General features: G+C 37.6%; 1 protein-coding gene across 1 annotated transcript in view; it reads left to right on the forward strand.

Annotated features, from left to right (window-relative positions):
* The window catches only part of ADAMTS19 (ADAM metallopeptidase with thrombospondin type 1 motif 19), a 150,703-nt gene that overhangs the window by 19,904 nt on the left and 113,489 nt on the right, over window positions 1-17,310 (forward strand). The window contains exon 3 of the mRNA XM_050913100.1: window positions 12,426-12,591. Within this exon, the coding sequence (XP_050769057.1) occupies window positions 12,426-12,591 (166 nt within the window). The remainder of the gene's footprint in view (window positions 1-12,425; window positions 12,592-17,310) is intronic.

Below are 17,310 nucleotides of genomic sequence, written 5' to 3' on the forward strand. Positions count from 1 at the left end.
GCCTCTATTTTACGAAGTCTTGAATGCATGTGGGACTGGACTTGATCTGTGGATCTAACACATCTAAAATACAAAGGCAACTTGCATTCTCTGTTCTAGACTGTTTCTTATCCTTTATTAGTTTTTCAATACTACAGGACTTAAGCACTGAGAATTAAGGTAGTATAATGAGGATAATGAAATCATGTTGCACATGACATAAAGAGAAAATTGGATTTGATTTAGTGAGTTTAGCTGTCTGTTTTTAACATGCAAGTGAAATTTATAAGCAAACCTGCAATTTCACGAGTGATGTATAATTCTCTCTGTTTGATTTCCTGGCTAGAGTAAGAAGATTAAATGGTTTTTTATGACTTTGAGACAGTAATAAAAAAAACTGAAAATGCATTGTGCTAGGTAAGTCACTGGAGGAATTGGCCAATTGTTCTCTCAGCTGGTGCTTCTTTCAAGACAGTGTCATTTGTTCAGAAAAATATGCATGACCTGTGTTAATACCAAGTGCTCCAGTCAGCACTGGAGAAGTCCAGATGATTCACTTGATAGCAAGTGGTCTTTTCCTGCCGGGGTTTTCTCTCTTTCACAGAATACACAGCTTTTTCATGTATTGGGATGTGTTTTCCTTTGTCACAGGTGCTTAAGTTTGGAGGTTTTTTGATCTTTTAAGCCACAGCTTAATGCACCAGAACCTGGGCAAGAGCTTCTTGGGTCGGGGACAGGAAAGGGCATTTGAACACATAATTTCAGCATTTGACAATTGGTTTATCAGTTCTACAGAATTTTTCTGGAGATCCAAGGGCAAGTGTACAGTAGTTGAAAATGCACTGACTTTTCTGGAAACAGTGGCACAAGCTGAACAAGTGGACTCCAGGAGTGATGTGACAGTATTATTGCAAGAGTCAATAGCCAGTTTGATATTTCTAATAAGAAGAACAGAGAGTAGATGGCATATGAAAAGGTGGTCACTTGAACCTGATGACCAACCTGTTACATTGCACAGAAAGCTGTGGCACTTGGAGGGGCTTGTGTGATGTTCATGAGTTTCACTGCTGATGGCGGTGACTGAACATCTGATTTTAAAACAGCATCACAAGTTTAGGAAGCACATTTTGTGCTTTTGTCTAAAAAAGGCACTTAAAAGAAATGAGAGATTAGAATTGATAAATTTTATGTATTTTATTTGCAATTTCATTTTGTTTGTAGTGAATGCCTGTTTACTAGTGAGTAGCATAGTGAGTGCTGCTGAGTAATAACATAATTATTTTCCTGCATCTGTGTGGATTTTTCAGAGAGTAAGGAGTGTGTATTTCTGTGTGTGTATAGTCATTGTAAAACACTATAAAATGGCAAGAGAAGCAAGGGTAATAACTACTTCAGCATTTTAATGTTATTCTCCAAAAATTACAGATTTTTAAACAGTATCTCCTTAAGATGGTGATCGTGAAAGATGGATATACTGTGCTGGAAACTAGGAAATTTGTACTTGCTCTGAAATTTATGTTAGTCTTTAGCAAGAAAGGGTTTTGTACCCTTGTGTTTGCCCTTGTGAATTGTGTACCAATTCATAACACACCCCTTTAGGTAATATCTTGATTAAAAAGAATCTTAACCATACATCATGTAGGCTAAAGCCCATTTGGTATAAAGTCCATGAAATATAAATATGATATCATCATTACACATTTATTATGATGATCATATATTGTATCATGGGGAATATTTCAGCTTTTCATCTTTGGCATGGATTGTTGTGGATTTAGAAAACTCCACGAGACAGAAGAAAGCGAAAGAGATGAGAACTTTTATGGTAAACCCAGATACCACAGGACCTATGATAAAAGTGTCAATGCTGAAACAAAAAACAGATGTGAAACATGGATAAGGAGATTATAACATTGTAGTGATACAGACAGGTTTTTGACATAGACCCTTGTTGATATATGTGCCTTTACAGCTTTTCCTTTCCTTTCTTTAAAGCTGGAATTAATTGAAACACTTTAAAGCTTAGTGTTATTAATGAGAAATTTACCTGGAGGCATTGAAGAGCTTTTTTGAAATGCTTGGAAAATCACAGTTTGAACTATCTACACTTATGTTAATTCTATAATATCTGTTTTTGTTGTTTTATCACAACAAAATGCATCCTCTATGTTTAAAGACATTGTATTGCAGCTGTGCAGACAGGTTGCAGCTTGAGGGTTAATTATCTCAGATGTGACATGAGAATTTCCCAAAGTGCCCTACAAAAATTCTGACTTTTGAGTCTTTATCTTGGAGGTGTGAGTACTGATAGTTATAACCTTGGACTTCATAGCCTGATGATACAAATTATACTGAAGCATTTTTGTCTAACTTCCAATAAAATCTAAGTCCATCACAAAGAATACATTAAACAGAACTGAGACGTTTCTGCAGATGCCTTTCACATAAATTAAAAATACATCCCAAATGTGAAGAGCTAGCCATGTAACTTAGGGTATTTATACTCTGTAAATGGCCAATGTGTAAATAAGCCCATGTAGAATTTTTTGTGTCTTTTGTATCTTAGAACTGCAGTCTGCAGTTGAGAGATATACGTTCTAATCTTAGAAGTTTACCTTCTAATTTCAGATTTTTATCTAGGGAAACGTGAGCTTCTCATTCAACACATTGGCACTATTTGGGACCATTTGGGTGAGCAGGTTTTTGCAGAGCTGTGGGGTTCTTCCAGAGAATATAGCCTGTCACCAGCTTCCCAGTTGAAACTCAAATACGTTTTCTTAGCTTAGCCATATTTCAGCAAAATGCCATTGGAAGAACGCAAGTCTTTCAACAAGAGAGGTTGGACACCACTAAGAACTGAGTAACTAAAATTCAGAACCTGAAACTACCATGGGAAGCTTGTAGGCAGTGAGTTTGGAGCATGGCTATGAAACAATATGTTGCTGGTGAGATATTCTTATCACCAAGTAAATTTGCTGCTTCTCCAGCGCTCTTCAGTAAGTAGGGAACTGAAAGGTATAGAGCTCTACACAGGCCAGATAAGAGGTTTTCTTTTCTAGGTTTGGCAGGAAGAGCTTTCTCCACGATGAGATGCATTTTGTTTTTACTTGAAAAACTATTCTAAGTAAAGTTTTCTTAAAAAAGTTAATGTAGCATTCATGTTGCAGATATAAAAAAATAGAATGTCAGTTTGAACAAAACTTAATGTTGCTATTGGAACTTTATTTTGGCAGTGCTGCGGTATTTGCTATCCTGGATTTTTTTTTTTTTAAAGCTATGACTTAACTGCACATATAATAAAATATACATGGTTTCTAATGGAGCTGATTTAACTTTGAGTTGGAACTTTTAATTTATAAGTGTAATTCAGAAAGAATAGGGAAAAGTTGACGTAGGATTAATAGATGTCCAAAGCATTTTTATGAAAAAAAAAAAGGGGGGGGGGGTTTGAGGAACTAATTCTACCTGTATCTTGTTGCAATTCAGCATATATAATGTGATATGTCTTAAAATGGTATTATTGAATGTTCCCTGGTAATCTTCAGAGTGTACAGCTACACTGAATTGATTTTAAAATCAAGTGATAGTTCATGTGTTTCCAGTTGGGTTTCATAAATATGAAACTTTTTATGTATGTGACCATTAATAAATATTCTTAAGGTATTTAAAAAAACCAGAGTTACAGAACTGGCTACTAAATTGCTAACGTGTTACCGTTTTAGAGAATGTCTGATAAAATTGCCAGTGATGTAATTTACATCCTCCAGACCAAAATGTACCTTGAATATCAGTTGTCTTATAATGGCAGTTAAAGCATTAGGAAATTCTACCTTGCACAGAGGCAAGATGCCAACAAGTAGCTGAATGGCGGTGCCTTAGGTAAAGAAATGATTTCTTGTGCTTCACATCACCTGCAAGAAATATGGGCAGTCCAGATGACCATAAGGGGAGAGGCACACTTTGGCAGTGGAGGCAGGCAAGAAGAACTATTGCTGGTAAGAGTGTAGGAGGTTTTAGGGGTGGAGGTTTTATTTTCAGTAGGTCTGGCTGTGGTGCATGTTGATAAGAAAGGCATTTGTGGAGTGGGATGGAAGAACTGAGATGTGCAAAGGGACTTCAGACTGCAAGATACAAGTTAATGTTCAGTTTAATGGGGAAAATGTAGCTGTATCAAAGCAGCCTTTCTTGAGGTCCTAGTGAATGTCCGCAAACTTGAATAAAAATCAATAGGTATTTTACAATCCTATCAGTTTCACAGTTGTGACCATATATCATGTTTGCCTCAATTGCCTTGTTTGCAAGGTATATTAAATTTGTTACATCTCTCAAGTGATATTTAGGAGGCTGTCAACCTCTTACAGATTGTGAGATACTAGTAAATATTTGACAACATTGAATAATTTCCAAAGCTACGAATCTGTTGGCTTCTTTGAGTTCCAGTCTGCTGAAGGACAGCACTGGACTTAACCAACAATGTCTGTAAGCACTTGCAGTGCAAGGATCACAAGAACAGTATTTGTATGTTACTCATTATAAAGTGGAAAAAAAGGATGCTTTTTAAAATAAATGTCAATGAAAGTGGAGTCTATAAGTCATGGAAAGTTAAATAACCCCTTGTCCACCCTTCAATATGTTAGGATCTTAATAGATCCTTTTCCATATTTTTCTTATCATAATTATTATTAATGGTCTTGATATATTTTTGAGATCTCATTCACTGTGGTTGGAAACAGAAAGCTAACTAGTTTTACTTTTGTATCTTGTCAGCCTTTTTCATACTCTGGAACTCAAATCCTTCCTGCATGGCAAATAACTCTTTAATAGTGTTTTTTGACTTGTAATATTGTAAATGAGCAAATGAGAGGAGGAGGAATTGTTCTGTTTATTTCCACTGCCGTTAAAGTTTATGCATACTGTAAAGCTACTGGTACCAGTTCCCTGCTGGAGTTTGCAGTAGGCTGTGAGCGTACGAACTTCATGTTTGCTCTGTTCTTATGTTCTTGTCATCTGTTATGCACTGTCAGAGAGAGGATACTGTACAGGGTGGACCTTTGTTCTGACCCAGTCCAGTTGTTCATATGTACTTAACATAGATGTGATTGTGTTCTTATTTTCAATTGACAGTTTTATTACTGGTGCAGATGATCAGCCAGCCTGGCAAAACAGTGAGGACAACTTTGCTAGATCGAAAATTTCCTTGAGAAACAGGATGTCAAGATTTGAGAAGGGGAGATTCTGAAAAAATTATGCAATTTACATATTTTTATTGAAAGATTTCCCTGTGAAAATCTCTTGAGAAATGAAAATATTTCAAATGTGGTCTCCAGACAGTAAAGGCACAAATGGTAAAATCTATTTTAGGTACTTACATTCAGTAAAGCTAACATCTGAAATAACTGGTAACATCTTGTGATAGATCACAAACTTGTGTTACAAAAGAATTTATTGCACGCACAGCCTTATTAAAATATTTTTATTGTGGAGGTAGTCAATAATTGATTGTGGTCACTTCTTAAGTAGATTGTACTTTGTTTAGATGTCATCCTGCACTGCGAAGACAGTTTAAAAATTGTAGCAAATATTAGAATATTGGCAATTTAAGCAGCACTTGTACCAAATACAGTAGTAATTTCTAATAATGTGTTTATAGAGGGAGACTGAGGTCTGAAAAAGGAAATATTTTATTTCTGGCTGGGAAACATGAAATTTGGAATCTGGGGGAAATGCCAAACATCTTAGAGTTTGGCTGGCAGTGAATGAATGGGCAAATGGAAGTTTGAGGGGTAACAACCACAGGCCCTCTGGGCGGACCTGATGTCTATAGTTTCTTTATCCATTTGTCTCCTTTACTTCATTTTCTTTTCAACAAATCAGATTCCTTTGGATTTGTGTCCTTTCTGTGATCAGCTTACACTTCACTCTCCACTCTCAGCTTGAGAGATTCTTGCTCAGTTAAGTAAGGTTATGTGAATAATAGCACCTGTTGAAATGTGTCAGAATATGCAAACCCATCTCAACTTTGCATGCTTCACTATTCTATTTCATTTGTATCTAACAAAAATGAAGAAATCCTTTTGCATGTGCAACATCAGCTTGTTTTGATAAAAGTAGTCGTCATCTTAAACATCATGAGAAAAGCATCCTATAGGGAGTGGTTTTCCTACAGATTCAGGGTAGTGTGTATCTTAAACCAGACTGGAAGCAGAGGAGTTTGGAAGAGTTTAAAAGCCATGGAGAAATTGTTTCTACAGATCTTAAATTTGGGGGCCAGTACCTGAATGCATGCTTTTAACTCGGTAGTCTCTGCATAACAGTCTGAATGTTTTTCCTCTATCAGGACTATAAGGTATGGTGTTGTGCATATATGTGTACTTCCTTGGGGTGCAGTCGTACCATTAAAAAAAAAAAAATCTTAGAAAGGATTGGATTGAATGCTATGTCGGCAGCTGAAAGCCAGGCAACAGAGATAATACTGACTCTCTCCTGCCATGACTTCTCCTAACTCTGTGCAGCAGAGTGGAGTGAGCAGGTAGGCAGGGAAAACCTCTAGAAGTACAATGTGTATGCTGTGCAAAGCCCGGAAATGCAGTTAATTGAAGACAGAAGTTGCTGGCATTTACGAATTGTTTCCTCAGCCTTACGCAAAGGTACTTAAAGATGGAAAGCTGTAGTGTGTGTGAATAATAAGAACATGTGAAGTTCTTACCCTGTTATTTACACAGTTTGAAAGGTTGTTTGAGCTTGCTTTATTATATGCATTAGTAAGAGCTGGAGACTTTTATTTTTGTGTTTCAGCTGAAGTCAGGTCCTGATACCATTGTTAGAATCATGATACTAAATTTAATCTGGACTTTTAAAATCATGGAGTAAAACCTTCTTCAGAGTGGGATACCGTTATGCAAATTAAAGATTTTGCCTCTTTAGTCAAGAATAAATCTTCAGTTCTGGGACATTTTACAGAGAGTACAAAGTCTAAGATTACCAGAATGTATTTCAAAACTAGTAAGTATTGAACTAGTAAACAAGAATTGTCTTTTGCACTGTACATTGAAGAAAACCTTTCATTTTTATAGTGCAGATGACATTAATATTGTGGTGCTGATAGTTGTAATATGCTTATTAAACTATATGTACATTTTCTACATCTGATAGGGGTGCATTTTTCCTATGACAGTATTGCTACTTGCCTTGGGCAGCGTGGTGGGAGTGTGAAGAAGTACAGTTTCATACAGCCTGTCCTTGCACACTGTGTGCATCTGCTTCACAAGACAGCGGAGAGTAGACTGCAAGGAAAATTTTTATTGGGGTCGTGACATGGCAACTCTATGTCCATTTATTACTGAAATCTAGTTTAAGATTCCTGTTGAATGGATGAAGAGACGAAAGAGTAATGGGAAAACAGGGAAGGTGTAACACGGTGGGAGTTTACTTCAGGTGAGAATTAGGAAATTTTGAATCTACCACTCTTTTCAGGGAACACACTATTATTAGGTACGCCTGTGTCCATGCAAGCATGCAGCTGGTGGTAATAACCTGCAAGAGGGGGACAGGTATGTATCTTGGTATGGATGGCCTCTGTGGGATGACACCAGGGACTACTGCCCTGTGCTGGCCACAGCCGGTTCCAGCGGGCTCCAACGGACCTGCCGCAGGGCACCGCTGACCGCCTCAGCCGAGATGGGAACGCCCCTGGGAAAAGGAAAGGGTAAGACACTGCCCAGCGGTGTGAGGAGTGAGGAAAAAAGTGAGAGAAACATCGCTGTAGACACCAAGGGTAGAGGAGGAGGAGGAGGTGGTGCTCCAGGCGCTGGAGCAGATATCCCCACTGCAGGTCCTCCATGCTGTCCTCCCAGAGCTGGTGGGCATGCCCTGAAGGATACTGCAGGATGTGGAGAGCCTGTGCTGGAGCAGGCTGATCCTGAAGGACTGCAGCCTGTGGAGAGGGAGGAAGGGTAAAGTGTGAGGATGAGGGAGCAGCAGAGAGAAACTGTTATGTGCTGACCGTACCCACCGTTCCCCAGCCGCCCTGTGCCACTCGGTGTGCAGGGGGAAGGTGGTGTTTTCATTTGTCTTTGTTTCTCACTATCCGAATCTGTTTTAATTGGCAAAAAATTAAATTAATTTTCTGGAAGTCAAGTTTCATTTGTCCATGATGGTAATGGCTAAATGATCTCCCTGTCCTTATCTTGACCCATGAGCTTTTTTTTTTTAATCTTATTTTCTCCCCCTGTCCTGTTGGGGAGGGGGAGTAGGAGAGCGGCTGGGTGGGCATCTGGCAGCTGGCCAAGGTCAAGCCATGACAGTAGTCAATTGTTTAGTGAATGAAATATTTTTCTTTGACATGTCAAGCTGCAGGATTAGAAACCGCTACTACATAAGCGACTAATGGTAAATCGTAGACCACTGAGACTCATCCTTTGGAGCTGGCAAACTACTTTGTTTAAAAAAGTAAAAAAGCCTTTATGTTCTGACATTTCTTTGAAGTCTGTGTTATGTCATCTGCATTTATTACTGCATTTCAGTGAATCTCTGTGATGAAAACAACACAACATATTGGCAAAATGCTATTTCATAACTGTCTCCTGGTATGTAAAGTCTCCTTTTTGACACAGTATTAGCTGAGCCCCATCTCTTCTCTGGGATATTAAAATGGGAATGACTTAATCTCTGACTGTAGTACATGCTTGTGGATATTCTTCTGTCATCCCATTTTTTTAATGATAATGATAGCAAGGGAAATATATTTTCTTCTTGTCTTACTTCTCAATTCCTGTTCTTAGGAAAGTATATTCATTTTTCTTACATTCCTTTGCTGCCTTATTTGTATAAATTCTGCAAGAAATAATATTATGTTCAAAATCTGCATTATTTCAACTTTGAATGATAACAAGCTGCCACTCTGAATTGGTATGCAAGGAAGAGTATATAAGAGTTTAAAGAAATCTTTGCCGATCTTGACATTTCCTGGCTTATACCCAGTATCTGGTAACTATACGCATAGGTGATCTTCACAAATTTACTTCACTTTTATGTTTGTATAACTTGTCATGGTAATATAACTTTATTAGAAAGAGTAGACTTACTTCAGGTTTTCACAGGATACATGACAGAATGTCAAATCCTTATATACGCTCCAAACAGGAAAAAAGAAATTGCTGTCCTTTTAGGAAAGAAATGCTGGGCAGAAAAGATTAGCATGAGTGTTCTAATATAGATGTTAGAAATAAGATGGCATAGCAGTTTCTGTTATAATGCCTTTTATCAGATGCAATTGCCCAGAATATTCAGATATTTTTCTTTATTCATCTCTCACTGATGATATTTCCAATTGGATGTAAGAAAAAACCCCAGCTTTCATATTTCAGAAGAAGTCTGATCTGCCTACTTTTTGTGATTATTGGCATATTTCAGATGTGAACTATTTTTATTTTTGATAAGACAAAAGGTTAGTTTTCATTCAGGGCTAGTGCTTTCACATGGCTTTTTTTGTGTTTGTTTCTTTTAAGAAAGTGAAAAGTCTTGATAGGATGTGGATGTATGTTGTGGAAAGCTTTCATTTATGAGGGCAAGTGTCCGCTTTAAAATACATGTGGTGGACATGAGTCCATTTCAGAGTGTCCATACTTAGTCCCATGTAATGCTTTTCATGTTCATTTGATGAAGTCTGCCCTGTACTTAAGGTCTCACTCTACTGCATAAAGTAAGTAAAATGCAGAGCAACTTCCCAGTTCATCCTTACTTAGGAGCTCTGAGGAATTTTTTGCCAAATGAGGTTGTCCTGGGCTTGAACTCTACTGAGATGTATGTGTGCTACATTTAAGTTTTGTTTTATTTCAGGTAAGAAACTTGGAAATGCAGGGGTACATGAATGCAGGGGGAAGAATGGCATGTTATGTTACCTTTGCATGAGATAAGTCCACCATCCTGGTAGCCTTTTCAGTTGCAGCTGTGAGCAGTGGTAGCTTTTCAGATGAAACCGGTGGGAGATGGATCAGTTCCTCAGAACTCATAGTTCTACCCCAGATGCATAATGTTTTTTTACATTTTTTTAATCTTTGTTTTGCTGTGCATTTTCATGACATGGAGATGTTGCCATTTGAACTGTCTGAAGCCTGTATTTGGCCCTGGCATCCAATATCGGAAAACATGTTGAAACTGTGGTGCTTTAATGCATGGCTTTGATTTTCTCTGCTTTCTGTGTTTAGTTTTATGGTAGAAGATCTTCTTAACTCCATGTCTAATGATTATGAAAAAATAAGGGCATGGTTGGCAAGGATACAGCTTCATCTTCCCTTTTCTGCCTGTGAAATTGTCCAAGAGATGGAGAAATAGTCACGTTTTTTTCAAAAGCAGTCAAAAAGATCACAGAGATTATTTGGTTATACAGAGTTGTCTGAAAATTACCCATTTGAATATATATAACTGAGGTTAATTTTATTCAATAAACTTTACATCAGTGTTCAGTTCATTAACTTCTGACTCAGGAGACTGGCAATAATTTTTGGAGTTCTCTACCAATGGATTAACCTTCAGTTTATGCAAGGAGCTGAAAGAAAGCATAAAATATCAGTGGTCCTAGCACAGCTTCTCAGTATGTCTAGCTGGCAGTCTGAAGAACAGCATCTTTAAGCACTGGTTTCATTTTGCAGCAAAGAGAATGAAGACAGAAGAAATATGGCAAATGTGCTATGATTGAGTCTTTGTTCATGGTGGACTAAGGCCTTGGTTTTTGTAGGTGGACAGGGGAAACCTGCAGCACCACCTGATAGGTTGCTATTCCTGTTCTATATCCAGAGTCTATCTATCTATCTGCATCTTTCATAGGCTAAGTAATGATTTTAAAAAATAAATAAATCTATGCCTGAGTGAAATTCAGCTTTAGACATAAAATTCGAATGACAAATAGTTTATGCATTTTACTAGTATTTGAGAAATATGCTTTTAAATAAAATTTCATTTAACATAATTTATAGTTTATATTAAAAAAGTGGATTGTTATGTAAGGGTAACATTATTCAAGATATATAGAAGTGGTATCTGGTAGGTGTATGGAATGTACCTAGCAATACGTAAGTAGCTCATGATGAAGATAAACTGACCGAAAAAGTAAGTGCAAAAAGGAAACGGAACAGCCAAACAAACCCAGCTATTCTTATGTTTCTGTACAATGTTAATGATGACCTTTCAACATCTGCTCAACATTCTGCAGCTAGTGTAGCTGATTGAAAAATTAAATACATGCATTCACATTTATTTGATGTGATTGTGCAGAGAGATTGTGTTGGGTTTTTTTCTTTTTAAAGTAATGCCCACTTATGTTTGAAGGAAGTTGTATTTTGTACCACCTATAAAATTTAATTTTGTTTTCTTGCTTGGATCGGAATTTCTTTTTGATGATTTATCCGTATGTCAGGCAGGATATCCAATGTGATAATGGCATCTACATAATTCCAGAAGAAATAAAATCCTTTTCTATTTCTCTCCATTCATACTACATGGAAACATACAAAAGAGCTCTTTGCTTCTCTTAGCCAGATGTAGCACATTGTTTTCTTTCTGTAGCAAAACTGTTTAATAGGTTTTTAAGTTTAGAGAATGAGAAAGTTATCTGTCAGTCTTGCTGATGACATTTTCTCAGAGGAAAAAAATCCACAAAACCTTGCTGTCTCCAGCTTTACTCTTGATAGGAACTTGTGTGTGTTGGCAGCTTAAAAATTTGAGCTTAGATTTGTATGGTATTTATATAAATACGTTTTATAGTATTTTTTTTTAACTTTGGCCACACGCTTGTAATATTAGATATGCATCTGCTGTGTTAGCTTTTTATGTATGTTTGTGTGTATAAATATGTTGGGGCGGGGAGGAAGCTCACCGACTAAATGGCTGAATTAGAATGTTTTTCTGTTTTAGCTGCTGGCAGCCAAGGAGGGATTGCTGCCTTCTTTTATACCTTTTTTTTTTTTAATTTGAAAAAGTGTAAAAGGAGTGTCACAAGATGTCTTTCCCAGCTTCAGAGTTGTTCAGGATGTATTCTTATGCCCTAAATTATTCCTGTTATTTCATTGAATATAGTTATCTAAAAATGTGACAATACACTGAGTAATAAAACTAGTGTATAGACTTTCTGTACATGCTGTACATATTTAAATGACCCCGTGGGTCTCCCAAAGCAAACTTTTAACATTCCAGATCTTTTACTGTGCATCTGCTACTGGCATGTAGCCACCCACCCACACAGATTTAGTTGAAATAAATGAAATTTATTCTAGTTCACTTAAGTAGAAGTGCTTGTAAAATATAAAGGTAGTCACCTTGCTGGTAAGGTTACTAAAACAAAGGGTTTTCTTAAGTGGAGTTTTGTGGGTCTTTTTCTTCTTCAGGACTGTACACAATTTCATACTTTCTAAAATTCTTATCTTATGTGTTCCTTTTGTTTTCCTTTGCAGATGGGGTTTATACAGATTAATGAGGACTTCATATTTATTGAGCCACTCAATCGCACTTTGGCTGTGACAGGTCATGCACACAGGGTGTACAGACGAAAAAGGTCCATAGAGGAGAAAATTACTGAAAAGCCAGCTTCTCAGAATCAGTACTGTGGTGTTGTTACAGGTAATATACAAATCTCACTGAAAAGATCTGATGTAGCAGACATATTTTTAAGATATGTAGATAGTAGTTAAAAACGACCCTCAACAAAAGCATATCTGATTATTCTTGTAGCAGTAACTTATGGTGGACTTTGAGGTGGCATGCTGAGGCTGCCATTTCACTTGTCGGAAGAGGGAACTGTCCATTGAGGAATAGACACTGCTTCTTAATATCCAATTATATTTGAAAGTAGAAATCTTCGGGTAATTATTTTACTTCAACTTAACAATTACAACCTATTTCTTGTCCCTCTCTGTCTTCGTAGTTGCTTAATTACTTACTACATGCAGTGCTTGTACTTAATTTTCTGTTTTAAAACATTAGCACAGCTCATCCCAGTTTCAGTTAGTAATGTCTTGAACTTCCAAATGGGCCTGACACTGAATTGAAATTATTTTTATAACAGTGTTCTTGTTCTATGATTGACACTTAGAAGAACTGTATGAAACAATCCTAATGCATCTTCCTCAATGGTGGATAAAAGAAGTTGTTGAAGTAGAAGGGTTTCAAGAAAAATTTGGCACATAATGATGACTTAATAGTTTTCAATGGACAGGGGAAAAATGGCTTCTGTGAAAGATGACATTTTGTTGTTCCTGCTTCATCATCAACTCCTCTTCTTCAAAGGATAGAGGACATCTCAGTCTTTCGACCTCAGCATGAGCTGAGGGTGTTTTTAATGTTGTTGTGAGAAATTATTTTTTTCCCAGGAAATAAACCAGAATGAGTGCACATTTATAGACTTTTTTTTCTCCTAACCTAGTATAAATGAGATACTGACAAAGTGGAAAGAAATAGCAGAGGTGCACTGACATGGCTAGGCAGCTGGATTATATGACATTTGGGGTGAGGCAGAGGGAACTGGGTTATTTCAAACAGGTCAAGAAAGGTAAAGGAAGGATGCAGCTGCAGTATTCCGGTGCCTAAGGGTCTGCAGAGGGAAGATGAAGCCAGACTTTCCTTAGAGGTAGGCTATGACAGGTTGAAAGACAACAGTTGTAACTTGCATTCAAGGAAATTTCAATTGGGCATAAGGAAAAAAATCTCAGCAAGGATGCTTAGCACTGGAAGAGGTTGCCTAGAGAGGCTGTGGAGTCTGGGTCCTCAGACATTTACAAAACATAACTGGAAATGGCTCTAAGAGAGCTGATCTTACTTCAACGCTCGCCCTGACTGGAGCAGGAGGTTGGCCTAGCTGACCTCCGGAGATCCCTTCCAGCCTAAACTTTTCTGTGGCTGTGTGGTTCTTCCTGAATATTTATACTGCTCTGTCCATTTTATATGGTTACAGAATAAATGTGACAGGTTTTTTTTCCATTTTGGAAGTATTGTTTTTATAATTAGGCATCCATCCACTGGCTGAAATCAAAGATGAATTAGCAAAGCAAGGCTCTTTTTATAGTTATTAAGAGGGACTAAGTAAATGACATGTAACTTCCTACAGCAGGTTCTATATTTCTCTTCTAGGCATTGTATTACATTGCCACTGCTTATCTAAAAGTGAAATTTTCTGTATTAGCAAAAGTTGTTCACATAAAGTAAAGCTGGTTATTCTTCATTATTAGTGATAAGTGAGTTAGAGCACACATGCCTGCATGTGTTTGGGAGTGATAAAAAGAGAGAAAATGAAAAATATGCATGATGTGTGCACTGGGAAAGGGGAGAGAGGCATCTGATAAATAGCAAACCATGATGTGTATGAAAATGAGTAAAGATGCGAACTCTTCTGTAAGGACATTATTTTTCTGTCATGTTCATTACCAGTCATCCTTTCACTTTCTTTTATGCTCTAAAATGGGAAAGTCAGTTTATTCTGTTCTAATAATCTTATGCCCAAGGCTCTGACTTGATGCAAATAGTCTGTCAACAGAGATTCAAATATTTGCTTGAAATAAGTTTCATTATCTCTAGTACCAGCCTGAAATTTGAAATTAACTCAAGCTATGCATAACTGATTAGCATCTGCTGGCATAACCTTATTGCCAGGGGGTATAAATATTTGCAATTTCTAACTGATGCTGTTGTCCCTCACTCTGCTGCTACAGGTTATTGTACTAAGCAGGGCTGCAGTAAGTTACATGCATAAAAGCTCTGTCTATGCTAGGAGCAATTTGCTGGTGTGACATGCAGTTAGCTAATATCACCAAAACATTCATGGTATGGGCACAGCCTTAAAGGTGGGTTGAAGCAACAAAAATAAGCCTTTACGGCAATATTTGGCAATTTTAAGTAAAATCCTAAACTAAGTAGATCAATGAAACAAAGATAAAACAGATGAGAATATGGGGTGCTCTGATACTCTCAGGTTACGCACAGCTGCCTTTGGTAGATTTGTAGCTGTGTGATACAGAAACTATTATCTCGGCAATATAGCAACTTCTCAGCCATATGGACCTATCTTACCACAGGATCTCTTGCTTCTGTAGTACTTGTGTGTCAGAGTAGGTGCTCTGGGACATGTATTTATGCTGCTGGTTTTGAGCCAAATTGATCTGAAAGACTGGCTACCTATCAAGCAAATGTGTATTGCCAGTGATGAATTGTAATTATTAGAAGGAATGAATGTCTGTGCTGGAAGTGTTGAAGGATCACTACTGGAAATAGTAGCTTTTCATGCAGAACTAGAAGAGGCAATCAGAGAGGGTATTGTTTGTTGTCCGTTACTGTTGTGGGCTGGATTGAAAGATGCTACACAGCCAAACTTGTTTGGAGAGAACAAAGAACTTGTTTTGGTGAATGGGGTGTATTTTTCTTATTAATTAGGGGAGGGAGAGAATCGCACCAATAGAAGCAGATGCTTTCTGGATTTGTGAGAGGGTGCGCGTATATCCTGTTGTTGAATGTGTGTGTGATTTATTTACGTATGTGAGCCAGTTGCACATACACAGACCTCACACTCCACACCTTTCTTTAGCATGTGGCCCATGAAACCTTTCAAAGCAACCAGTTCACAAGTGTGTTACAGAGAAAATGTGAGAGAAGCAGTTGCTATTAAAGCAAAGGGCCACATTGGAAAGCTAAGCTCTTTTTCTTCTACCTAAGCTGAAGCACTTGTTCCAGGCTGAAGGTGTTTGTATAGTGAACCTAAGTCATGGTAAAGGCATGGGGCACTTTGGGAAAAAAAAAAAGAGTAATTGTCTTCTCAAATGGTCATTCCTTTTCACAAAGGCCAGTGAGCGAGAGCTCTTATCCAGGATACAGTAGATCTGAATTTTGAATCCCTTCTGTATTTGGGAGACTGGAAACCTTTTTTACTTCTCAGTTCTGGCGGTAAACAATATACTGTTCTGAGCAGATTGTGTTTCTCCTCTTAGAGTGATGCCATTTTGCAGGAAAAAGTCTGCTGGTTTCACTGGATCAAAAGCAGAAGTTTGACTTTATGGGATGTTGACTGGGCAGTCAGCTGGGAGAGCTGTGTTGGTTCTCGCTCCACAGCCTGTTTCCATGTGATAATCATGAAATAAAATGCATAAACAATCTTGGTCATAGGGCTAGATCTATGAGATTGCACGAGATGGTGACTGCTGCTACTTGAGGTATTGGTTTCCATTCCTTGGGTCAGAAACAAGTTGCCACTCGGCATTAAGACATTTAAATCCCTGTGCAAACTATAGTGGAGGTATAGCTCGTGGCTTCCTACGCTCCTGAATATTCCCTACCTAGCCAGAATACTGCAATTTCTGTATGGCTAGGGTACCCATTTTCTTTTCCCTGGGAAAAGAAAGTCTGGAGAGTGATGGTGATTGCTCTGTAGTATGGGCCTCATGTGGATGTACTCAGGGAATGCTCTTGTGCCTGAAGACTTCTAAGTGTCCAGGAATCCTGTAGTCATAACCTATTCTTAATGTTGGCTCAGATACTTTATGTAACCTGTGGTTATAGTAGCTGGATTTTCAGCTCTTTTAATTTTTTGGGGGGGATGTTTATTTTCTTGTTAACACTTTTTGTTTTCTCTTAATTGCCTATTGAATGTCAAATGTACTTGCTGCAGTATTTCTAGCCTTCTTGCTGGGGTACTGGAGTATTTCTAGCTTTCCTTTCAGTCAACTGAGTTTTAAGTAATAAATTGATGTGGAATCTTCATATTTTCTATAGTTGCATAAAACATAGAAGTCTTATTACACAGAACCCTCCATAGCATTTATTTTTTATTTTGCCAATGTGATTAAATTTTTAAAATTAATTTATGCATCTATAATCCCAAGAAGCAGTTTTTTCAGTTAATCTGACTTTTATCTTGTTAGCACGTGCGTTATTGATGTAGGTATGTTTTTTTGCAGGAGTTATTATCTCTTACGTACTGTACCTTCAATAATGAGCAATTCTTTGAAGTTTTTACTTATTTATGAGTATGTAAAGAAACAAGTGTTTTTGCCTAAAGCCTGTTTTGCCTGTTATCTGGCAGTGATCATGGCAGTTGTTTCAATACCACTGGTACCAAAATTACTAATTCCATTTATTTAAAGGTCTTAGGGAAGAGCTAAAATTTTCAGATAAATGAAATCTCATGTGATGGGGAATTCTGCCAGCAATTTGGAAAAGGTTGGCTGGCCAAGAACAGATTGTCCTTTGGTTTATTAACCCGGCAGATATCTGAGGCAAATGATAGGCACTGCCCCTTGCAGCCAGCTTCTCTACAGAGCTGTGCAGTCTTCTCATCCACTACAATCCTGAAAGACA

This window comes from Gymnogyps californianus, chromosome Z, assembly GCF_018139145.2.
Source record: "Gymnogyps californianus isolate 813 chromosome Z, ASM1813914v2, whole genome shotgun sequence".
NCBI lineage: Eukaryota > Metazoa > Chordata > Aves > Accipitriformes > Cathartidae > Gymnogyps > Gymnogyps californianus.